Source organism: Jaculus jaculus, chromosome 1 (assembly GCF_020740685.1).
Source record: "Jaculus jaculus isolate mJacJac1 chromosome 1, mJacJac1.mat.Y.cur, whole genome shotgun sequence".
In the NCBI taxonomy this organism is placed as follows: Eukaryota; Metazoa; Chordata; class Mammalia; order Rodentia; family Dipodidae; genus Jaculus; species Jaculus jaculus.
In genome coordinates, this window is record NC_059102.1 from 326,665,898 (window position 1) to 326,693,199 (window position 27,302).

General features: G+C 38.1%; 1 protein-coding gene across 1 annotated transcript in view; it reads right to left on the minus strand.

The window, feature by feature from the left end:
- The window catches only part of Enah (ENAH actin regulator), a 143,300-nt gene that overhangs the window by 44,444 nt on the left and 71,554 nt on the right, over positions 1-27,302 (minus strand). Inside the window, 3 exon segments of the mRNA XM_045149890.1 lie at positions 35-119; positions 4,834-4,890; positions 26,607-26,784. Coding sequence (XP_045005825.1) covers positions 35-119; positions 4,834-4,890; positions 26,607-26,784 — 320 coding nt within the window.

The window sequence follows — 27,302 nt, forward strand, 5'->3', positions numbered from 1 at the left end:
AAAAGAAAGAAAAAAAATAAAAACATATATTTACCTTCTCTGGATTTCCAATTCTTCTTGGGATGGGCCATTTTGAACTTGAGAAGGTAGTTGTGAATTTTGTCTAGGCAATGTTGGCCCTATAAGGGAAACATTACAGATTAATATAACCTTTCTAGCTAGCTGGATAGAGGAAATAAAAGCATGAGACTAACACAAAACCATCACGTATTTAAAAATGCATCTTCTTTTTGTCTAGCAAAATAAAATAAAAGCTTTACATAACACACAGCAAATGAAAGACTGCAACATAATATTGTCATCATCTCCAGAAGGCTTACTTGAAACAAATGGAAACACCAACAATAAAGGAAAATAAACATTTATATATGAAGAGCTTGAGTAAAACAAGTGTTCAATGAGATCTGAATAGGCGCCTGAGCTTGACATTTTCTACGACAATGAGACATTCTTTTTTGGGGGTAGTTATTCATGAAGTGGGGAGGGAGAACTTAAATGAAAAATCAGAATTAAAAAACTCACCTAAATAGAACACTGGAAATGAAAAACAGGAGAGAGAGAGAGCATGAGAACCTTGTTACTAGACTGAAATGTATGCTAATGCATATATCAAATTTGCTCAACTTAAGCTGCCATTTTTGTTTAATGGCCTGATATTCTTGATGCTGGTGAAACAAACATTTGCTGAATTTTCATATAATAGATTAACCTATTTATCTGATTTTTAAAAAACTACAATATGTAATCTTAGTAACTTCTCATTTTAGGTAAGAAGAGAACAAAGCCTGCATTCATACTAACATGGAACTAACAAGAAACTACTGCCCGTTTGTTCTCACATACCTTGTACAATGGAGACCCATCTTTAGTATCCCAGACACCACTACATTATGGAAAAATCTTAATGTCACTGGATATAAAAACTAAGTGAGATTATAAATCCTGGACCTACTGTAGTATGTGGTACCTGACCTAAGGTTATACTAGAACAATTTTAAAGTCTAATCCAGTAATCAAGGAATAAAGAAATAGTTATCGTCCACTCTTGGGGAGGACAGTTCTGACTTCTAGCATGCTACCAAATACCCTAGAAGAAATTCTCAACAATTTTTGTGGAACACTAGTCTAAAAAGTCATAAACAAATGCTTGTGTTTACTAAAGCAGGGTATTGTAATCTGTGCATGAAGTCATGAGGACCCGTTTTATTCTAGTGTAACAGACCTCACAACTAGAAGTAAAGGTTCATCAGGGTACAATACATCCCAGGTACAGCAAAACAAATGATTTATCTGAACTTACCTACTAATTTTTTCCTTACCTCTTTATACATGTTTTTAGACCAATCATTTAAATCTGTTCTATAATGACAGATTAGATTTCAACTGCAGGGGTAGAGTTCATTAGACTTCCTAAGTCTGCTACTTTGAAAACCAAATAAAGGAAATATAAAAGTAGTAACCCCATGAAATCAATAACAATAAAAGGCTTTTAAAATTAAAGTTAAATATACATTTAAATGTTTGCACAAATAAAAATATATAACTGTCTGCTTAGAAAATTAACATGATGATGTTTTTTAAAAGTTGTCATATTGTCATGTACTAATGATTACTAAGATTTTATAGGAAAATGGTTCCTTCCTTTTGGAAGAAGGTAGGTATATATTGAGGTTGGAGAATAAAGTTAAGAAAATTTAAAATCAGGCAAGGGATACACTTTACATATTCAAAGGTGCATTTATCTAAAACCCATTAAGTATGTTTGACATGGCCAACTAACATAGCCATTATGATTTAGCTACTTATTTAAGCAAAAACCTCAGATTGTATAAACAGTATAAAGGCTGAAGTCTGTAAGTTAGACTGATATGACAAATCTAATTGCTCTGCTTACATCTATAGCAGATATTCTCTATCAGTGACAATATTAATGGAGTAAATCTAATTTTTCGGTGAAATATATAAACTTAAGAAAAAGATATCAAGGTTTCAACTTAGTCATACTGATCTTATTAAATGGGTTTTTATTTAAAACAGCAACAACTACTACTAACAAATCTGGGGCCAAGCCAAGCCTGGGCGTGTATGCCTGCAACTCTAGCACTTAGGAGGTAGCAGCAGGAGAATTACTGAGTTCTGGGTCAGCATAAGGTTAGCATACAGAACCTTCTTGGCATTTTTCTTCTTCTTTTTTTAAGCATATTTTTCTATATTCTATAACTTACTCAATATCCCTACTTAAAAAGGACATTTTAAAAATGGGGAACATATTTTATGGCTCATCTCTTATTAATTATAAAAATAATTTACTAGTTTATTTCTACCATATGAGGAGAGGAAAAACCTTAAGGAAAATCCCTCTAAAGTGGGAAGAATTTTAACCAACAACTACTCATGGATTCTTTTCTGTGGCTTTTGTGATAATGGGCCATTTGTCTTTCTTGTTTTGAATGGGGAAGAGGGAAGAAACCCCTCCCTCACCTTGGCGTTTTCTGGCATCTATATTTCATCTGGATGTTTTGCTTGTATCGTCATCAATATTGCCAAGTTGTGAAAACTAGCACATTTAAATACACGTGGCATTTAAAGGTTATTATAAGTATTGTCAAATATTAAATGAAACCTCCAGGAGAACCATGAACTACAACAACACAACTGCATTTTTTTCCTTCTTGTCAAACACTTTAATGGGTTATAAGATTGGTAAGTAACACCAATGGTACTACACAGACAACAGGAAGCACCAACCAAGATTAGGCAAGGCTGTCAGCAGCTGCTGTGTTTTCAAGAATGGAACTCTTTCTTCACAAAGGTCATATTCTAAATGGGTAATTGTGTTCTCATAAAATACCAAATAGGTACTGTTTTGTATTTTCTCAGTTGGCAAATGAGAATATTTTACAAGCATCTGACAGTGGTCACCAGCACTGAGCAAACAAGTCAGAAATAAGTGACACTGCTGTACTCCTACTCCACCAAACAGACCAGAAGCTGCCTGAGGGCCTGCTCTCCCTCTGTTCTACAACCAGGATAAGACAATGGTTGATCTTAACTTGCCCAGGCTAGAGAAGATAGGAAGCAAAGTTTATGAATGACTGTTTCTGATAAAGTGTGGCACTAACTGCTACAAATAGCATCTGAGTCTCTTTTGAATAGGAATGGTATTTGTCTTGCCTTCAATATGGAGTTTGGATACAGTACATTTCACTCATTGTCCCCACTTTAATTTTCACAAATTTAGTTTCACACTTAGCCACAGACTATTTAAAAACACAGGACTGAAAGACAAGTAGGTGTTATTATACACAATACACTCAAATTTAAACTTAGCAAAGTAGTAATTATATTGTTTGTACACAGTTAAAAGTAATAATGAGGGAAATATTTTTTTAACTGTTAGTTAATAAGCTTTAAAGCCTCACCCTTATTAATAAGGTCAAACCTTTGCAACTGGGTAAAATATCATTCTGTGTGTGCATCTCAAATTTTGAAGCAGAAAGTTGCAACATCAAGTAGGTTTTCAAACAACTTCAGAGCCGAATAACACAAGGATCAAACAAAGAGAGCTCAAGACAGCCCCAGTAACAAAAGACTCAATGATTGCTCACAACTAGTTCAAGAGATGGCCTGGAAAAACCCCTGGGAGGATGCAAGAAATCAGAAATGCAGTTACTGGTTAAACATGGAATCTGCACTGCCTAACTGTGGAATCTCGGTGGTGGGGAGGAGAGACTTAGGAAAAGCCATACCACGGGCTCACCACAGCCAACTGTCAGCTGGAGCAGGTCTAAATATAAATTAGGTGCCTATGAAATACATTAGAATTCTCTTCCCTGAATTGCTTCTCAAATATTTACCATGCTTCTTTGTCTAATCCAGCAAGCACATAAACTTGGGAAACATTTTCTTTAAAGAAATACTGAGGAACCACATTAAAACTTATGAGTCACATGGATAAAGTATACACACGTAACTGGATTGTTAATACATCTTACAGCTGCCTCATAAATAAGTCTGGTCAGTCAAGGTATTTGGGAGTGAAAAAGGTATTTCTGAATCCAAAGAAATTTTCAAATAATTAAGTCATTTTTTAGAACTTAGATTTTCAAAATAGGAAGTTTCAGAATCAAATGAGAATTAAAAGAAATCAGACAAGATATGCATTTCTCTATATACTTATCTAACTAAACAGATGTGTCCTTGTACAAAGGACAGGAATCTGTATATATCTGACTAGCTCTAAGCTGGGGGATCGAAATGATATACCTAGTTTATCCATGCAAATAATACATGTATGTGCATACATGTATGCTTATGAGAGTGAGCACGACAGAAAACATTCTATAAGCCTCAATTCACTTCTAAGCCAGGTAAGTATCTCGCCTACCAAATAAAAAAGGCTTATCAATCAGAAATCAATATAAAAGCAAGTTTACGCCTGCCTGTTAAGACATGCACACCTAAAATTATTTAAGCCAAACAAAAGTTCCCTGCAATCTTATGAAATGGCATGTAGCATTTTTCTTTACAGTCTAAATTAAGAATGCTCCCAAACAAAATATTTAAAAACAAAAAAAGAACAGAAATCCCTCTCAACTGTGTTCAAAGAGATAAAAAAATTTAAGATCAAATTTCTAATTAAACCCTCACTAATAAGCCACCTCAAAAGCTAACTATCTCCTACATGAGCCACAACAAATATCACAACACACAACAGGAGCTTGCCTTATACCCCACAAATCAGACTATGGCCTATGGCAACGAAAGTTATGGAAATGCGCAAGTAGTATGTACCACAGCTTGAAAAAGTAATGTAAACATAATGTTGCTTACCACAGAAAATACATCGCAAATTAGTGCTGTCCTGGGTAGCAGTAACTTTGCTCTGGGCTGCAACAGACACCTTGGTGTTAGAAGCTTCAAAGGAGAATGGGGCCATCTGAAGAACTTCACATTAACTAAGAGCTGCTTTGAAATCTTCAAATGTATTTAACCATACTTCTATCTAGGTCCTCATCTTGGATGCTCTATAATTTAATAAAAATCTTATCCTATTTAACATAAACTCTTAAGAATGGTTTGTATGTAATCTTATTTGAGGGGGAACCTTAGATGGAATAAGCCACAGGTCAAATGATGGACGTGTAGCTTAATTACTCCCTGAGTTACACAATCACAGACCGCATTCTGCATTTTTGGGTTATATTTTTAAAATGTTAATCAAATATAGGAAACTAAGATTTATGGCCAATAGAATTATTTTCATGAGGTCAAACGGCCCAATTAGGAGAATTGCATCGAAAAAAAAATAGGGGAAATACTTCAAGAGTGATTTTAACATGAAATTATTCATTTATACCAGTTGTAAAGACAAAGCCATTATACACAGCCCACTGCAATTAAAGAGACACAACACATATCTACTGAAAGAGGACTGAGCCTCTGCGTTGACTCTGACCAAAGTCAACTATTCATTATTCATGAGGTACTTACTACATCTTTTCCCCCTCAATATTGATACATATTTGACAAAATATCTCATTAAAATGTGTGGCCATATCAACTAGCTATTTAATTTAAACTAACACTGAAACTTAGTTTGTCAATCAAGTAAATTCATAACTTCTTTTTAGGAAGAAAACCTCAAAGAGAAAGTGATAATTTATGAAAAGGGAAATGCCTGATCCAAAATCAAATTAATACTCAAGACTGTGATGAGAAAAACAAATTGTACTCTTGCTATTAATAACAGCCAAAATTTTATGTCAATAAAATTCTAAGTAAATCCTTTTATTTGTGAAAAAGTTGTTTGTTTTCCATGGGTATTAACCAAAAAACACGTATGGCTTGAAAATATGCTGGTTAAAGAAGTATCACATACAAGCAAATGAAGCAATAATTTAGATTTACCTAAAAGTATATTCTTAAATAATACAAAACTCTTACTAGGTTAAAAAAAGTTTCAGTAATATTAGAACCAGACCTATTTATAAAGAATGCATATGTTAATATGATAATAAGCCTTAAGTTTTTTTTTCATTTTTAGAAATAGGTAACACAATCCAGAAGTCTGACTTTAAAATATTATATATAGCAGATATTTACAAACATAAACAAGATTAATAAATGTCACCTTTGCTAAGCACCTCTAATTACCCAATTCATTATTATTATTAAAGTTGCATGCAAAATATTTATAGCAATAACAAAGATACAGAAAACCACTGGCCTATAAAATGTCTAAGGAGATCATTCCAAAGAAGATAACTTAGAAAAATATTCAACAATCCCATTTTAGGTTTAAACTCCTTTAAAAAGACTGTCTTACCAGATCATTACAAATGGCTACTTCCAAAAAAAATCTTTATTAACAAACATGCCCAGTTTCCAGGTTTTAATCTTTAGCTCCTTTAATCCTTACTTAGAGGGAAAATACATACGGACAGTTGAAAGAAAAAACTTACAAGAAAAATGAGAGAAAGTATCTTGTTTTTGACAGCAAAGAAGCTGCCACATCCCATTACCAATCATTTTAGCAGAAAGTCACCTGATAATCATCAGAATGGAGGAGGCATACCATTACTACTGCAGAAAATAAAGTATTTCCAACCAAGAACACCCATAGTTCTCGCAATTTAAACTACTAGGCATTTTCTTTTCAGTGACTTTTACTTCATAACCATCAAGTAAAACATCGATCTGCTTTCTGTTAGGGATGCTGGAGTTCTGCTGCAGTTTGCATTTCCCGAAGATAGTTAATTATTCATTCCATCATCTGCATAAGGCTAAAAGCACTTCCTGCTTAATACAGATACCATTAACTCTTTCTTTACTCAGTCAGGGAAGAAGGATAGAATTGGGGGGAAAAGGATTCACTGTTCAGGTAAATTCAGTAACACTACAGCTTACCATTAGCATTTGCCTATGAAATGACTTTTGTTTTTGGTTTTTCGAGGTAGGGTCTCACCCTGGCCCAGGTTGACCTGGAATTAGCTATGTAGTCTCAGGGTGGCCTTAAACTCAGGGCAATCCTCCTACCTTTGCCTCCCTAGTGCTGGGATTAAAGGCGTGCACCACCATGCCTGGCTATGAAATGACTTTTCTTAAGAGTCAGCCACAGTATGGTAGCTCAGGTTGACTTACTGAGAATCACAGTGAGTTACAAAAGGAAGTAAAACAAGAAATTACTATTCCCATCCACTACTGTGGACTTAACAACAGTCCTGAGGATGTTCATTTATCTCTAATGCAATCTGTAGACAGTCCTCTCAGGCCCTGCACCTGCCTATGGTGTTCTTCACCATTAGGTGTGTTCTTTGAGCCAGGAAACATAAAGAGCTTGGGTAAGATGGCATGGCCCACATTACTGCATTTTATTGCTGTATATAATTACTAAAGAAGACCCCATAGCATTTGTACTTTTTAACATTAGGGGTTTCTACTATTAAGTTAGTCCCAAGGTGATTTATAACGGGAATACAGTCCACCACAGCACTTTTCTCTGAGGATTAAATGAGATAATGCTTGTTTAAAGACTGGTTTGGATTTAATTTGCACTCCCTAGAAAGTTGATTTGTTGAATGACTGAGTAAGCCCAAGGTCAGCATTTAAAGGAATGGTGTTCATGCTTCTGACCACTTTAATGGGCCTTTATGGCCAAGGAGGAATAAAAGCAAAGGCATTTGAGTTTGTTAAGGTACCTGGAAGAGCAGGTTCAGAGCAGAAAGGAGGCAGTACGGCAGTGGTCCAATTCTTAAATTTAAAAAGTAAGGGACTGGAGGGCTGGAGAGATGGCTTAGCGGTTAAGCCCTTGCCTGTGAAGCCTAAGGACTCCGGTTCGAGGCTCGGTTCCCCAGGTCCCACGTTAGCCAGATGCACAAGGGGGCGCACGCATCTGGAGTTCGTTTGCAGAGGCTGGAAGCCCTGGCGCGCCCATTCTCTCTCTCTCCCTCTATCTGTCTTTCTCTCTATGTCTGTCGCTCTCAAATAAATAAATAAATTAATTAATTTAAAAAAAAAAAGTAAGGGACTGGAGAAATGGCTTAACAGTTAAGGCACTTGCCTGACAAGCCAAAGGACCCAGGTTCAATTCCCTTGGGCCCATGTAAACAGTACTGTGCTCAAAGATAGGAGAACTGCAAACAGTATATTTGTTCAAAGCAATGGGCACTTTACATCACATTTTTAAAAAAACTCATAATTATCTCCAACTGTTTTGAAACATGTATGCTGTTTAACAAAACCTTTATCAACCTCAGGAAATGTAACCATAGTCATACATGAGAAAACACTCTTATCTCTAGAGCTTCTCTCATTTTCTCACTAAATCCTAGGTAAAAGTGTACATGTTTGGGCTTCTTTTCTTTACTACTAGAAAGTAACCCTTCGACCTATGATCCCAAATGCATTTTATCCTTTTTAAATGTAAATATAAAATGACAGCTAATAGTAGATAACTTACAGATCATTTATTCCAGTGCACAGGCAATAGTCTAGTGTCCCTCTGTCGAACACCTGTTTGGTTAACCATTTACTTTTAGCTATGAAATGAAAGACTGATTTTATTTTATTTTTTTGGCTTTTTGAGGTAGGTGGAACTCACTATGGAGTCTCAGGGTGGCCTTGAACTCATAGCAATCCTCCTACCTCTGCCTCCCAAGTGCTGGGATTAAAGGCGTGCGCCACCACGCCCGGCCTTGAAAGATTGATTTTATAAAGCTAAAGAAATTTCAAGAAGGGATAAGAAGCTGAGAGGACAACAATTTACCAATCCTGTCATATCTTTGCTATTCTAAAGACAGGACTAACCTGTGCCTCTACATTCATTCTCTGCTTCCTCTTCCTGAGATTAAGACCAGCCCATTAAATCCTCTTCCATTGCCTTTCTACCCTTGTCACTTAAAGGAATTAAGTGTATACTCAGAGAAAACACCCCATTCTGTGGAAGACAAACAAGATTATTTGACTGCAAGCTTATCTGTTAACTCTTTAACTAGCATCAGCTATTCAGTTACACAAAAGAGAAATGAAGGCCCTCCATGACCCCCTTCCTTTTCACTCTTATTATTTAAACAACCTCCAAATCCTGACAACATAACCTCCTGATTTCCTTCTCTTATTTGCAGGACATTTTTATCATTTGATGGCTATTGTTTAGGATCTTTCAGTGTTGAAAAGTTTCACATATATTGTGCCAGAGAAGAAAAGAGTAGCACTTTTGTTCTCCCCCACCTTTGGAATTTTGAAGTAGGGTCTTGCTGACCTGGAATTCAGGTTGGCCTTGAACTCACAGCAAACCTCCTACCTTGACCTCCCCATTCCCCATTGCTGGGATTAAAAAAGGCATGTGCCACCACGTCTATGATCTTTTGTATTTTTTGATTTATAATGTATACAATCTGTCAACACCAAAAAGTGTGAACAATAAACACCCATCAGGGGATATACTAACAGAAGTTAGGGAACCACCAGCTTCAATAATGACAATTATTACCTAAACAGAGCATCTGAGAGGCTTAAAAGGAAAGAGGACAAGGAGCTCAACAATTCCCAGCAGGACCTGGTACTTCTCCCTATTCCACTCACACTGACTCTACTGCAAATACACTGCATGGCCTCACATGTTGTTATGCATTCCTCCCTCTGCAGCCCCTTTTCATACCTGGCCATGTCTTCGGTCTCATACCCTTCTCTTGATCAAATGCTGTGCTTCTTCTTTTAGTGCCACGTAAAGCCTTTTAGGAGTCAACACTAAATTGGCAATGAACTACTTTTCTTTTTTTTTTTTTTTCTCCTATACTAGGAGCTCATAAAACTTACTACTTCAAAGCCAGATGCAAAAAGTGGCAGATGCATCTGGAAGGAGACCCTGGAGTGTCCATATTCTCTCTTGTAAATACAAAAAAAAAAAAGAAAGAAACTTTCTACTTCAAGTTTTATTTTATTTTCCCTATCAGAAGTGAACACACATAAAACCAAATTATGAAATTTTAGAAGACTTACAAAAAATCTGTGTAAAAACTGGAGAAAGTCTTGGTGCAAAATTAAAATAAGGCAAAGAGATCCAAACTTATACTTACGGAAAAAAGAGTTTAATTTGGTTTCCTTTGCTATAGATGGGATGGAACAGAGAGAAAGCAGCCTTGTGAAAACCTAACACACTGAAATTGGTAGGGTGATAAAGCACCAATTCCACTGGCTAGGGTAAGGCTTAATGATGGGAAAATGTCTCACACCACGATAAGGAAATACAATTCCACTCCCTCAGCCACATGTAAAAGGCTTATATGAGGGGAAAAAAATTAAAATAAACCCAAAAGTTAAGTGTGGTGTATGCCATCAATCTTGACACTCAGAGAATGAAGCAAGAGGGTCATGAATGCAAGGCCAGTCTGAACTATACAGAAAGACCCCAAAGGAGGGAGGGAGGGAGGGAGGGAGGGAGGGAGGGAGGGAGGGAGGGAGGGGAGAAGGAACAAGAATGCAAAGCTAGTCTGAGCTATATGGGGAGAACCCAAGGGAAGGAGCAAGGTGAGAGGAGGGAACAAGAATGACCCACACAAATAGGAAGTTTCTCTATACAGGAATGGGGAAGTTGAGCAAGAGTGCTGCTCCCATGATAAGCCTGACAATCAGAGATGGGGTAAAGGAGACAAACAGCAGAAATCCAGAGGCTCCTGATAGCTTATCACTGAAGCAGGCTTACAACATACCCACCATGTCTCAGAGATCTTTGTGGAAGAGAGGGTGGAAAGACTAAGAGACAAAGGTTGGGACATCGTACCCAGAAGCGTTGCTCCCCATAATAACTGATTGCTGCTCTCTCAATGCATAACTCTCAACCCCATGGGGAATACCAGCAACCCCACTGAGTTGGGCGCTTAGTGGAATGGGGGCAGGGAGGAGGGAAAGGATGGTACCAACATATGATGTATCCATAAAAGTATGTTCTTAATAAAAAAGAAGAAAATTAGAAAGTTTCTGTATTCTAAACCAATTCTCCTAGGTGTGGGGTAAAATGAAGACAGTGAAAGGAGGGTAATTCTGGGACAGGAAATTGAGTCTAGGGACAAAGAATACAACCCAGAGACTTTGCTTTTTAGGACTTACTTCCAAAGTGGCATGCATAATAAATGCAGTAAGATATGTAAGTGCCAGAAACCAATCACAAAAGACCAAATACTGTGTGAATCTATTTACATTACAGGTCCGGAATAGGAAAACCTTTCAAGGCAGAAAGTACATTAGTGTGGTTGCCAGATGCTGGTGTGGGACAGGACCAAAGAATTAGAGGTACAGTTAAGGAAAGGTAGAGTGATGACTAAGGACACAGAGCTTCTTTCCTCCTCCTCTTCTTTTTTCTTTTCTTTTTGTTTTTATTTATTTTCTTGGCAAGGGTGTCACTCTAGATCTGGAACTTACTCTGGAGCCCTATGGCAATCCCCATACCTCAGCTTCCCAAATTCCAGGACTTAAGACATGTACCATCATGCCTGGCTCAACAGTTTCTTTTTTGAGGACATGAAAATATCCTAAAATTGTGGATAACCTTGTAAATACACAAGGAAGTAAAGCTTGAGAAGCTGTCCCAGAGAGATTAAAAAATGCCATGCAGCCAGGTATGTTGGTGCACGTCTTTAATCCCAGTGCTCAGGAGGCAGATGTAGGAGGAACTCTCTGAGTTCAAGGCCACCCTGACACTACAAAGTAAATTCCAGGTCAACCTGGGCTAGAGTGAGACCCTGCCTCAGAAGAACAAAAAACAAACAAAAGCCATGCTGTGCATGTGTTCATCATCATGGAATTATTAATAACACGATGATGAAAAATAGCTCAATACCAATCTCTTGAAAATACTAATATAGGCCAGGCATGGTAGCATACACCTTTAATCCCAGCACTTGGGAGGCAAAGGTAGGAGGGTCACCATGAGTTTGAGGCCACCCTGAGACTACATAGTGAATTCCAGGTCAGCCTGGGCTAAAGAGAGACCTTACCTCGAAAAACAAAACAAAACAAAACAACAACAATAATAATAATAATAATAATAATAATAATAGTAATAATAATGTATAGCAGTAGCAATACTTTTTGTTTGTTTGTTTGTTTGTTTTTGAGGCAGGGTCTCGCTCTAACCCAGGCTGACCTAGAATTTACTCTGGAGGCTCAAGGTGGCCTTGAGCTTGCGATGATGATCCTCTTACTTTTGCTTTCCAAGTGCTGGGATCACTTGTGCACCACTGTGCCCAGCATAATTTTTTTTTAAATTGAAGAACAAAACCTAGCGAGTAACTTCAATACCAACAAGAGCCCAAAAGGAAACAATATAAGAAGAACCCCATCAACTGGTAGAGCCTAAGTTTCTTCGAGTGTCTTGTGGAAGCCGATGGGTACTGACTTTTACACTGTCCACTTTACACAGTCTGCCCTGCTGAACTTGGAAGATATTTAAAGGTAATGTAGATTTGTGACATGTTTATCTTCCAGCAACTATCATATAGCTTGGTACACAGAAGAGAACAAAAATATTAAAACTGGTTTTTTATAGACTTGATTCCACTCTTAAACAAGAACTCACTAAAGGTACATTACATGCTAGCTGCATTCTAAATACCTATACACAGACATACACACACTCTCTCTCACCCCCCACTCAATAATGAAGATGGCATAGGAGAAAGAAACATTAGAATTAATGCAATATATATAATTTTATAGTAACAGGAGAACTATACATGATCAAAAACGTTTAAATGAAGATCTAAGAAATAGGGTTGGAGAGTTGGCTCAGCAGTTAAAGGTACTTGCTTGTAATGCCTGATGGCCCCAGTGTGATTGCCAGTTCCCACATAAAGCCAGATGAACAAAGTGGTACATGTATCTGGAATTCGTTTGCAGTGGAAGGAGGCCCTGGTATGCCCACACTCACCCCCTCTCTGTTTATCTGCCTCTTTCTCTCTTTGTCTTTCTCAAACAATAAATTAAAATATTTTTTAAAATCTAAGGGCTGGAGAGATGGCTTAGTAGTTAAGGCACTTGCTTGTGAAGCCTAAGAACTCAGGTTCGATTGCCCAGTACCCATGTAAGCCAGATGCACAAGATGTTACAAGCATCTGGAATTCGTTTGCAGGGGCTAGAGGCCCTTGTGCACCCATTCTTTCTATCTGCCCCTTTCTCTCTCTCTCAAATATATAAAAAAATTAAAATAAATAAAATTTTCTTAAAATAATCTCTACATGTATAGAAAAGTATAGATTCCTATAAAATTCACTTCAGTAACAATGAAACAACTCATAAATCTGAATCGCAAATTTTTTATTAGAGTCAGAGAGAGAGGGGCACACCAGGGCTTCCAGCCACTGCAAACTCCAGATGTGTGCACCTCCTTGTGCATCTGGCTAACGTGAGTCCTGGGGAATTGAACTTGGGTCCCCTAGCTTTGCAGGCAAGCACCTTAACAGTTAAGCCATTTAATTTTTAGTGATTAAAGTTGAGATTTGAAAAACTGCTAGGGTTCACTCTAACCACAGCTACTTTTCAGGGTGAAGAAAGGCAGAGGCAAGTTCTTCCCCTCTTCTCAATTCCCACAGAAGGCAAGGCAGTGTGTGTGTGTGGGGGGGGGGGGGGGGCAGGACACTTAGGGAAGGCAACCTGCCTTCCTCTCCTGTGCAACAACCTTGTATTGACCTTGTTTTAAGCTAGTCAAGACTCAGCAAAGCAGCAATACAGGGGGAAAAAATAAATTTTATATTCCACCTTAATGGAAGATGAAACAGGAAATGCTGACAGAACATACTAACACTCACAGGAACTTATATGTCAATGAGTAAAGGGCAAATTTTAGCAGAGAAATCAAATTGCTGAACAGGCTGGCAATGTGGAAATATCAGTCCTGAAAAGTTTTCTCTTGTCAGGGATGTGAAATTTGTGAAATAAAACTGCACTATTCAAACTGACACCAAAATATCTACAAAATGAAGGAGATAGAATTCAAGCATATTTTCCAAAATAATATTTCTGGACAGCAGTGAAACAATTCTGGCTTTCTGAGGACAAAATTATAGACTAAAATGCTACTATATTACTGTACTAAATGTACCCACATAAGGTTTCCATCTCACATGTTGGTCTAGATTGAGGGTGTACCAGCCATATTTGAGAAAAGAAAAAATGTGTCTTATGGCCTGATACAAAAGACACCTCCAGGATTTAAATTTTATATACAAGGAAGTTCCACTGTATTAGTATGGTCACTAACTTTGGCTCTGCCAAATTTATTTATGTAACACTGAAATTAACAGTGCAAAAATATTTTTTATGTGAGAGAGCTTATTATCTATAAGTATGGAAGTTGCCAATAATAATAATAATAAAAACCACAACTTTAGGGCTGGAGAGATGGCTTAGTGGTTAAGCACTCACCTGTGAAGCCTAAGGACCCTAGTTCAAGGCTTGATTCCCCAGGACCCATGTAAGCCAGATGCACAAGGTGGTGCATGCATCTGGAGTCCATTAGCAGTGGCTGGAGGCCCTGGTGCGTCCATTCTCTCTTTACCTATCTGTCTCTTTCTCTATTGCTCTCAAATCTCTCAAATAAATAATTAAAATAAACAAAAAAAATTTTAAAAACTTTAAAAAACTGCGGAAGGGGGCTGGAGGAATGACTCAGTGGATAAGGCACTTGCCTACAAAGCCTAAGGACGAGAGTTCGTTTCCCCAGTACCCACATAAAGCTAGAGGTCACAAGATAGTACATGCATCTGGAGTTTGTTACAGAGGCTAGAGGTCCTGGTGCACCCATTCTCTCTCTCTCTCTCTCTCTACCTCTATCTCTCTTTCAAATAAATAAATACATAAATTTTTTTTTAAAACTTGTGGGAGAGATGCATACTACATGATAATGAAAAAAGAAAAGAGGGCGTGCAAAGGCCCAGGTGCTGGTCATGAAGAACCTGAGAGCCTGGGTAGGCCTGGTGAAGGGCCACTGCAGAGGCATCTGGTGCATAAAATGAGTGTGTCAACACACTCATTACTTTTTCCTTAGCAATTTGCTGCTGGGGCCAGTATAAACTCCCAAAGAGACTGGGAGACACATTCCTAGGCATTTCTACCACTTATCCATTGGTGGCTTCAAACTAGGGGTATATGATTTGAGGAAAATTTTCTCAATGGACACTGACAATTCTGAACATGAAAAAGTCAATGTTAAGTATAGTCTTACCACAGAAAAGACCAAAAATATTTCCAAAATAAGCCTACTAATAAAAATTTATTTCTTCCGATATAAATGGTACTAACATAGCAAAATAATCCTGAGTTTTTTTCAGAAAACAGAAACCATGCTTTCTCTTGTGAATCATCTCAGAAATTATCCAGAAATAGCAGGGCTATCTAGTAAGAATTGATATTAATACCTGTACATGAGTAGCATGCTACATTTGCCTTTTCTTTTCTTTTTTTTTTTTTGTCCATTTTTTTAAAATTTTTATTAACATTTTCCATGATTATAAAATATATCCCATGGTAATTCCCTCCCTCCCACCCCCACACTTTCCCATTTGAAATTCCATTCTCCATCATGTTACCTCCCCATTACAATCATTGTAATTACATATATACAATATCAACCTATTAAGTAGCCTCCTCCCTTCCTTTCTCCACCCTTTATGTCTCCTTTTCAACTTACTGGCCTCTGCTACTAAGTATTTTCATTCTCATGCGGAAGCCCAGTCATCTGTAGCTAGGATCCACATATGAGAGAGAACATGTGGCGCTTGGCTTTCTGGGCCTGGGTTACCTGACTTAGTATAATACTTTCCAGGTCCATCCATTTTTCTGCAAATTTCATAACTTCATTTTTCTTTACCGCTGAGTAGAACTCCATTGTATAAATGTACCACATCTTCATTATCCACTCATCTGTTCATTTGCCTTTTCTACTTCCCAATTACCACTCTGTACAATGGAGGTGCCATTTGTGTGCTATGCTATTTATGATACTTACACTGCCTTACACGGACTTCTGACCAAATCTCACGTTCTTTACACAAGCAGTAGTCACTTAAGGCCAATAACTTAGAATTCTTCCATTATTTCTCTTGTATCATATAACATATTACTAAGGAATACAAACAATTCTGTCTACTTTGGCTTTTAGTCTCCTAGATTATGAGATTATCTAATTTTTAGGAATATATTATGAATTAATGAAACAATGTCACAACACTCTTTACAAATATGAAACACTGACTTCAAAGATACCACTACTTAATACTGTTTAAAAATATTTTATTTATTTATTTGAGAGAGGGAGAAAGGGGGGTGGGGGAGGAAGAGGCAGATGAAGGGAGAATGGGCACACCAGGGCTTCCAGTCAGTGCAAATAAGCTCCAGACGCATGTGCCCCTCTGTGTATCTGGCTTCATGGGTACTGGGGAACTGAACCTGGGTCCTTAGGCTTCACAGGCAAGTGCCTTAACTGCTAAGCCATCTCTCCACCCTTAATACCACTTTTATAACACTAGCTAGATGTTTTCTATTTTGTCTTGACTGTAAGAACAGGAAAGCTTTGGAGCTGGAGAGATGGCTTAGTGGTTAAGGTGCTTGCCTGCAAAGGCAAAGGACCCAAGCTAGATTCCCCAGTACTCAGGTAAAGCTGTATATATAAGGTGGCACATGTGTATGGAGTTCGCCTGCAGTGGCTAGAAGCCCTGGCACATCCATCTCTTCTATTTGCATCTTTGCCTCAAAAAAAAAATATTCTTTTTTAAAGAACAGGAATGTCTGCTGTTAACTCACAATGTACCAATGCACATGTGGACATACTCTTTGTTAGATACAGACTTTGACAAGCTGGTGAAAGCATATATACTTTCACAGATGCATGAAAGCCTGTTCAAAGTTTACATGGTGAAAGCTATGAAAAAGATGTGGCTGCCACTCAGTGTTGCGATTGTTCTTATCAGAGTTGACATGGTACCTGTGAGCTGTTTCTAATCATCAGTGAAGAGGATATGAGCTATCCACTGAAAATCTCTTCAACCTTGTATGGAGACAAAAACATCACACATAGACACCAGTCAGACTGGCATCTAGTAATATGCTCCTCTAATTCATGAGCAAGAGCTGATCAAAATTCACAAATATAGGCAAAGCAACTGTATGCAAAGTATTGTGCCTATGCAGGAATGCTTCCAAATAGCACGGATGATATGTAGGTCATTTTAGCACTATTATTGAAATTTAAGGCTTAGGGCTGGCTAGATAGATGGCTTAGCAGTTAAGGCACTTGTCTGCTAAATGCAAAGACCCAGGTTCAATTCCCCAGTATCCATGTAAAGCCAGAGTCGTGCATGCTTCTGAGTTCAAGTGCAGCAGCTGGCTGCCCACTTTCTCTCTCTCTCTCGTGCTTTCTCTGCTTATAAATAAATAAATGAATAAAAAAAAATTAAAGCTTAGTGTAAAGTAAGTCTGGAGACAACTGCTATTACCAGCCAGACAAGACAAACAAGGATGTGAGGCAGACTATGGATAATAAACTTCAGGCTAAAATAACTTGTCAATGATTATGAAGCCCAGGTTTATCATATAATTAGTATCTGCCTCTTTTCATTTTAGTCATTCCACTTTGGAGCAGGACAAGCTCACTTAAGTCCAATAAGCAAAGAAGAGATGTGCTCTCTAAAAATCAAACAAGTTATGGCCAAGCTCAAGTAGCTTTTCCAGCTAGAGATTAACTACATAAAAGTCACCAGCCTAACAGTTGAATCGTTTATTATAATGTATGGTTTGTTATATACACAATTCAGAAATACAAACAGAGGATACATGTAGTATACTATTTTAGTTCAAGTATAATAAAAAAAGAGGGAAATTTTACAAAGAATTTTAAAAGGGTCTTTGAGCCCCATTAACTGAATTCCTAAGTAAAGGTTTTAAATTCAAGATTCCTGATTTTGTGTCTGGTTTAGTCCAAACGAAAATCAAAATCAAAGAGCAAATGCAGAGAGATGATCTGGGCATTAACCCTTATAATGCTGAGGAGGTCAGCTACTAGTAATATTCACTCAGATGCCTCCTGTAATGCCTAAAATGTCAATATAGAAGATAAAGATAAACTAGACAGGAAAAAGCTTTTTTTTTTTTAATTTTTTTTTTGTTCATTTTTTATTTTATCTATTTGAGAGCGACAGACATAGAGAGAAAGACAGATAGAGGGGGAGAGAGAGAATGGGCGCGCCAGGGCTTCCAGCCACTGCAAACGAACTCCAGACGCGTGCGCCCCCTTGTGCATCTGGCTAAGGTGGGACCTGGGGAACTGAGCCTTGAACCGGGGTCCTTAGGCTTCACAGGCAAGCGCTTAACCACTAAGCCATCTCTCCAGACCAGGAAAATGCTTTTGATAGGCAAATAGGCCTCCAATTTACAGTCCAGACTACCAAGACAATCAAGACAGTGCATGTGAGGGAATGGAGGATTGGAAGATAGAGGACAAATGTAGGTTTGGTTATTTGGGAAGCAGCAGTCTTCTAAGAAAATTGAGCCAATACAACCACTCTAGGATGGTATTAGTCACCTACATTATTTTCCCTAGAACTTAATTCCCTCGTGGAAACCGGAGAAAGGCTACGCTGAGATGAAGGCTCTGAAGTATAACAGGTAGCACATGGAGACTGAAAGGAATTCAGTAGTCTTGATTCCTTTCAAAGGTGAGAAACGCTTTTATTATTTAAACCAAACCTTGAACTTGATATTTACAGGGGGTCTGTTCAAAGAAACTATGTACAATTAACTTTTTTTCTTCTTTCACAAGTCATCAGATACATAATGAGCCACCTTCAGTTCAAGTACTGTGACTATATAAAATATAAACTGCCTTTATGTGGCACAATCATTAAGATCCCAAGATACCACCAACAGTTAATTAGAACTTATGGTTGGTTTCAGGTTATTTTACACCACACTGTGCATATGGCTTCAAATGGGTGCTGAGGATCAAACCAGGGCCAGTAGGCTTTTGCAAGTCTGGTGTTCATTTGCAGAGTCAAGGGGCATAAGCACAGGTATGTGCATACACATGGACAGACACACATGCAAAAATAAAATTTAAAAAACCCAAAATGCTGAAAATTATTTCAGATATACTTCAGTATTTTAGAGGGTACCAAGTTGATCACTGTTCTAATAAAAACAAAATTAGAGTATTTCCAATAGAAACAAATATTACACACACACACACACACACACACACACACACACACACACACACACAGTGTAAGCTGTAAATAAATTACTAAACCATGGGCTTAACATACTGGATCTCTGTTTTAATGCCAACTTTAAAAATTAGTGGAATTTCTTTGCCATACTATATGTTACTTAAAGGTAGAATGGTTACTTTATAACTTTTTTTTTTTTTTTGAAAAGTTGGGTTTTTGAGACAGGCTGTCATTGTGCTGTTCTGACTGGACTCAAAGTTACCAAGTATACAAGGCTGACCTTGTACTCACGATCCTCCTGCCTCAGCTTCTTGAGGTTAGGGGAGACTACAACTGTATATTACCAAACTTGGCCATGTAGCTTTTTTTAAACCCTAGATTCAGGCTCACAATAAAAACTTTTTTACCTACTTCTCTCAAAGTACTGATCTTCTTCATATAGATAAAATTGTTTAAGTTGTCTTATTATGTTCAAACAAAAACAGGAAAGTCACCAACCTAACAGGGTTGCTATAATGATTACCAGTAAAGCATGGCCCAGATTAAGACCAGGCATGCAACAAGGGAGCAATAAACAGATGGCTACTCCTGTGTCTGAGCTGCTTTAATGAGTGCAATGAGGACATAGCGCAGAGCCACCACAAGGCCTTGACTGGCAGTGCGGGCACTAAGCAAAAGCTGGTGACCTCCTCTTTACTTAGCTCCTCTCTTCCTACCACATCAACTACCAGACATCATCTTTCTTACTAATACCATTACACCTGATGTTCATTCTCGTAAGTGCATGTTCACCACTGCATCACCCTTGTCCCAGCACACCTGATAATGCAAATGAAAAGATGCATACTCCGCAGCAACACCAGCCCTCCCAACCTTCATAGCCTTATCTTTCACAGTTCTTCCACCCATGTAAGTTCTCATGTCCAAACCACAATGTTCAATTACTCCACACCTCAATGTCAAACCTACTTAGAATTTTTTCAAAGAATTCAAACATTCTCTTATTTTCAAAGTTTCCCCTCATCCTATAATGTTCTTTGGCATTCCAAAGGCCTTTCTTCCTAATTCATTCACAAACTTTCTTAATCTCATTGGTAATCTGGACAGAAAAGGACAGGTTTTATTATGTGAGTGTTATTCTCAGCACAAATACCTAAAACTGATTGTATGGTGGTATCTCTAAGATACAAACTTAGTGCTGCCCACATTAATATCAGCAATCTAAAAGACCAGAAAATAAAGCTGTCACTAGAAACAAAGTATTTCTAACACTTTGGCTTTTAAAAATTAAAATCCAATTAATTCTAAACATGTCCATAAAAGATTAAATGGTATAGAAAATATAACTTATGAAATGCTCATCTTAGAAAGTATGTCAGGCCAAATCTATATTAAGAGGAAAAATTACTAGAAACTCAAATGTAATTATAAAATCTGGTTAAAATTTCAACCATAAGGTGGGTGTCTTTGGTTACATTCTCATTCCCAACAGTTAAAAAATAAAATCTAGCAAAAGTAGTCTCACAGTTAATGGCACAATATTTTGAGGTTTTCCAACTGAGCAGAACAAAAGCAACAGAATAATATAACTGGCTATGCATAAAAAATGGCTTAGCAGCTAAGGCACTTGCCTGCAAAGCCTAAGGACCCATGTTTGACTCTCCAGGTCCCATTAAGCCAGACACAAGGTGATGCAATTGTGCAAGGTCACACATGTGCACTAGATGGCACATGTGTCTGAAGTTCTATTACAGTGTCTGAAGGCCCTAGTGCGCCAATTCTCTCTCTCCCGCTCTCACTCTCTTGCATTAAAAAAAAAAAAGAAAGAAAGAAAGGCCAGTCTGTTGGGCTTGCTTCAAAAAAAGGGGGGGGGGGAGACTTTAAGATATAGTTCCTACTTTCAAGGTCTTTAAACCTTTTACAAAGCTTTAAAACAAGGCTGTGCAAATTTGGAGACTAATCACTATAAAAATCTACATGACAGCTTATATAACTTATTGCTAAAGACCTACAAATTTGATGAAAAATACAGAAATCAAAAAGTATTGGTCTTGGCTGGAGGGATGACTTAGTGGTTAAGTTGTTTGCCTCCAAAGCCAAAGGACTCAGGTTTGATTCCCTCAGACCCATGTGAGCCAGATGCACAAGGGGGTGCATGCATCTGGAGTTCGTTTGCAGTGGCTGGAGGCCCTGGCGTGCCCATTCTCTCCTTCTCCCCCCTTTCTGTCAAATAAATAAATAAATATAAAAGAAATTATTGGTCTGGATAATATACTTATTTAATTTTGAGCTCACTTCCATTGGTGAAAGACAAAGACATACTGCAGCATTTGGCATAAAAGGAAGAGTACTAATTCAGCTTCTTTTTTTAAAGAAAAAGTTAGAGCATGTGATGTTTTAAAATTCTAAATATAACACACTGTATTTAGCACCTCCTGTACTTCCCAGTATATTAGATAATTGCACATCATGTTAAAAACAAAATAAAGGAAAACATTCTTGCCACCCACCTTTCCATAAAAAAATTGAAAATATTAAAATATATACACAGTATCATGTGCAGGGGACAATGATGACTTCAAAGAAACTGGCTTGTTTTCCTGATTAAAAAATTTGGAGAGCTGGAGGGATGGCTTAGCGGTTAAGGCATTTGCCTGTAAAGCCAAAGGACCCAGATGCACAAGGGGGCGCAAGTGTCTGGAGTTTGTTTACAGTGGTGGAAGACCTGGTGCACCCATTCTCTCTCTCCTTCTTTCTCTGTTAAATAAATATAAAAAGTGTAAAAAAAAACATTGGAAAATAGGACTGGAGAGATGACTTAAGAGGCAAAAGGTGCTTGGCTTACAAAATCTGACAGCCGGGTTCTATTCCCCAGCCACCTGCATAAGTCTGGAGGATAAGCATTCATTTGCAGCAGCAAGAGACCCTGGCACGCACACAAAAATAAATAAATTTGAAGATTTTGAAGACTTTAGAGGATGGTAGGAAAACAGGAAGAGAAAATTGTGTAATTGTTGGCTTGGGCAAGAAAGGGTTAGTAATGTTTAAACTCTGCTCTGGAGAGCTCTATACCTTCATGGCTGTGGGTCCTTGGCCCTGCGCTAATCGGAGAAGCCCATTTTCTTCCTTTCCAATATGCATGCACACATGGAGCTCCAGCAAAAGATTTTGTATACAGAAAGATGCCCATAACCTTTATGTCTGAAAATCAAGGAGGGTTTTACCAATAATGCTAACAGTTGACACTGACAGTTGACCAGTGTTACACAGTTATAAACAAAAACACTGAATAAGGAAAAATGGTTTGAAAAAGTACTAACAGCAGAGGTTATTGATGTGGCTTAATGGTAAAATGCTTGCCTCGCATGACCAAGGTCCTAGGTTTAATCTACATCACCACAAAAGTAAAAGTGGTGGAACAAGAAGGGGGAATCAGAGAGGTGAATGAAGGTAAATATGATCAAAATATGCATGCATAAAATGTCACAGTGAAACCTACTGTTTTATACAATTATTACATACTAATAAAAGTTTAAGAGGTAAAACACTGAGCAACAAGTAAGCATACTGTCTAGAATTCTTTTCCTTCATGAATAAGTTTGCTCTTTTGCTTCTAATCAGTTCTGTTGGGCTACTGTCTTGTTTATAGAAGAGACATGAAGTTAAACTTTTCCAACTTGGTTTTGGCAGAAAGACAGCAGATGATTTCAGCACGGAATTGGCTGTAAACCCAAAGCAAACAACTTTGGCAGGGGAAGTTATGATCATGTTCAGAGGTGATATTACTGGGAAGGATTGTTTAGGTAGAAGGAAAAGGGCCTGCATAATAACACTGGGGTAGGAGATACACCTACCCTGCTGTGAGGATCTGCACAAGGAATTACATCCCTTCTGAAGGACACTCACTTGGATCAGCTTATCTCACCATTACTGAGGTTGTGACTAAGAGACACAGTACCAAAGCTCATCTAAGAACTATACCTTTCTCCATTTTTTGTATTTATTCATATGTGTGTGACAGAGAGAGAGAGAATCAATGAATGAATGGGCATGCCAGAGCCTCCTGCCACTACAAACAAACTCCAGACACATGTGCCACTTAGTTTTCTGTGGGAACTGGGGATTTGAACTAAGACTGCATGCTTTACAAGCAAGCACCAGGCCCTCCCCATTTTTTTTTCTAAAATTTTTTATTTATTTATTTGAGAGCGACAGACACAGAGAGAAAGACAGATAGAGGGAGAGAGAGAGAATGGGTGCACCAGGGCCTCCAGCCTCTGCAAACGAACTCCAGATGCGTGCGCCCCCTTGTGCATCTGGCTAACGTGGGACCTGGGGAACCGAGCCTCGAACCGGGGTCCTTAGGCTTCACAGGCAAGCGCTTAACCGCTAAGCCATCTCTCCAGCCCCCTCCCCATTTTTTGATGTATGTCATTTGTGTATGAAGATGTATATCCTATGTAGATGGGTGCACACATGTGGAGGCCTTCTTTATTGCTCTTCTGCCTTATTTTCTTGAGACAGTCTCTTAGTGAAAGTGGAACTAGTCCTTTTTCAGTTAGTGTCTGATCAGCAAGCCCCAGTGATTTTCCTGTCTCCCTCCCTGTCAGTACTGGAGTTACAAGCATGGGCAGCCACACCCAGTATTTTATGGAAGTGGTAGTGATGGACGTCAGATGCCATGCTGACACAACACAAACACTCTCACTCACTAAGCAATCTACTCCTCTCAAGAATCCTATACATTTTTTTTCACACCAAAAAACAACAACAACAACAACAACAAAAACCATGCTTCTCCTAGGGGCTAGTGAGATGACCCAGTGGATAAAGCACTTGTGCAAGCATGAGGACCTGGGATCAGATCCCAGCACCCGTAAATGCCAGATAGGTGTGATAAGCTGCCTATAATCCTAGAGTATGGGAGGCAGAGACAAGTGGTCTCTGGAGGGGAACTGGCTAGCTAGATCACCCAAACTGTCAAGCTCTGGATTCAGATGAGAGACCCAGCTCCTCTGGCTGCATATGTGCCCATAATGCATGCACACACACAGTGTGTGCTTCCAGGGCATATTGCCCATATGTATGAGTTTGTCCATAAAAAGTTAAAGAAAAAAAATGCTTCTAGAGAAAGTGAAGCCACTGGCCATTTTTCTATTTGAAAAGCTTTCTACAATGTGGAACAGTGCTTATTGGTACTTATTACTTCACAAGAGAATGTAATCAGATCTCTCTGCATTAAGATTCCATTTCAAAGCATCAGCAGCAGAACAAAACACTACACATTTGCATCTTAAAAGCAAACTATGACTCCTCACAGATAAAAAGAATCCTTTCCATTTGGTTAAGAAAAAAACAGTAATTCATGAACAATAATTTTAACTATGTTAAGTAACATTTATTTCTGAACAGCAATGGATACCCATTGAAGGCTCAAAAATAAAAGTGTCAGCAGTTTGTTCCAAACACAGGAAGAATGATGTTGTCACGCACACTCTCTAAACTAATTGTCATGCACACTCTCTAAACTATGTAACTGACCTATCTGATGACAGGATGCTGAAGAAACACTGATGCCTACAAATAATGTACAGCAATCTGTATAAATGATCTATATGAAAACAGACTTCACTGTGCTGCTTCTGGACTGAGCCAAATGAGAATAAGTTTCAGTGGTTTCTTTCATCAAGAAATGAAATACGGGCTGGAGAGATGGCTTAGCGGTTAAGGCATTCTTCAGCAAAGCCAGAGGATCCTGGTTCGACTCTCCAGAACCCATGTAAGCCAGATGCAGAAGGGGGCGCATGCATGTGGAGTTCGTTTACAGTGGCTGGAGGCTCAAGCATGCCCAGTCTCTTTCTCTCCCCCTCCCTCTCTCCCTGCTTCTTTCTCTCTCTCAAATAAATAAATACATAAGCTTTAAAAAAAGAGATGAAATATGATTATAAGAGATGTTATTTATAGGAAATGACTTCCTCAAAAGAAAATCTTACATAAAACATATATAGCTATAATGACATAAAACAGACATGTTCAACCTGTGGCCTATGGACTGCACGTATTCCAGGACAGCTAGGATGAGGCCCAACATAGTTGTAGATGACAATGTCTTGTTGTAATGTCAAAAAAAAAGGGACATCCTTGAGTCATAAAACTTTCTCAAGATCTCAAAATAGCTTCTTGTTAAATAATTTGTATTTAAGAGACACAGGAACTAGATACTTCAATCCTCTTATAATAGATTTTGAAATCCAATACCATCAATATCCAATTTTCATTTGACTATAATCCTTCCTATTAAAATGTATGATTTTTATTTATATCATTAAAATTATTACTGAGGCTGGAGAGATGGCTTAGCAGTTAAGGCACTTGCCTATGAAACCTAAGACCTCACGTTTGAATTTCCAGGTCCCATGTAAGCCAGACACACAGCGAGGCCAGTGCACAATGTGCATAAGGGGGCACACACATCTGGACTTTGTTAGCAGCAGCTGAAGGCCCTGGTGCACCTTCTCTCTCTCACACACACAAATTTTAAAAAGCATTACTACAATAGAAGAAAAAGTAATCATAGTTGTATTACTTTTACGTATAACATTTCCTATTATAATAACTACCTTTTTGAAGGCACAATCACACATGGGTATACTTCTGTTTTTGTTTCTTGAATCAAGACAAAACTGAGCCTGTCCATGACACATACAGAGTTTTAAATACTAAGGGCTGGGGGGTGGCGAGGTGACTTAATCTATACTTCCTTCTAGGCATTCACTACACTTCCTTTTAAGCAACATGCAATGTCAGAAGAAATGCAATTCCTGATGGGTACCACCTGAGGGCACTCATAAAATCTTTAAACGACCTTTAGAGCCAAGTCTTTACTTACTAGGAAGATCTAGTCCTACTTGATGTCCCTAGGATCAGTTGGAGCTTGAAAATGTTTTAGAAAGTATATTTCCTAGGAAAAACAAAACAAAACAAAACAAAAAAACCTACATAGAAGAGCAGAATGGCATGCTTGTAGTACTAGCTATGTGGAAAGCAATGGCAAAAGGGCTGCTTGAACTCAGGACCTTGAGGCTAGCCTGAGCAACATAGAGACCTTGTTATCTCCACTGACCCTCATATTCCAGCAATAAAAGTTGTTTTTAGAGGAGCATGAACCAAAATAAGTAACTTGGAGTGATTATTAAGAAATAACTATAGACTAAACTCACAGGATCATCTGTCTAGACTGCACAGTTATCATTAATAAAAAGCTTCAGAAATATTCAAGAATTACCTCAAATATATGTGATTTAAATGTTGACCAAAAAAAAAGAGATAGGATTTAACGTATACGTAGCATTTCAGCTCAAGCATACAAGGAAAGCACAGACACGTTACCTGCTTCCTGTGAATTTAACACTTCTAAGGCATGCATCATGGCACTTGCGAAGACATTGGCATCCTCTTTGCTGCCAAAGTTGAGACCATACACCTGTCTAGCATCGCGCCACTGGTGGAAGGTCTGTGTAGCTTGGTTGTACTTCAGCCCTTTAGGTATGGCACAATTTATCACGACCTAAAAGACAGTGATTCCTTATAAAGTGAAGCCAAACACTGGCAAAAACAAGAAAGCCAACACAAATCCCAAGTGCAACTATTCATCCAAACCTGTTCCTAACAGACGTTTCTCAAAACTGGTTTTAACAGTTACCTCTGGTAACAGCTGTCCACAGGAATGGGAATGACGGAGGTTAAGATCTTATGGCTACAAGGCTTGATCTTAAAACAGTAAATCAGCAAAGCAGTTCTATACCTTCCAACTTGTTTGTTGAAGTAGTATAAACACAAAAAATAAAATATTAATTCAAGAAGGCTCCTCTCAACTCCTCCCAGCACCCAAAAGGTTCTAGGCAAACCTTTAACATCCTACACCAGGTTTACAGGATTTTTAATGTGGTATAAATGGAATTAATGCAGTTTTAATATACCTGTCCTCTTTGCTTCAGAATTACATTTGAAAGCTTCTACTCATTGCACAAAGCTATGCTTTGTTAATTATCACTGTTATATATAGTATTCCTTTGCAAAACTGTG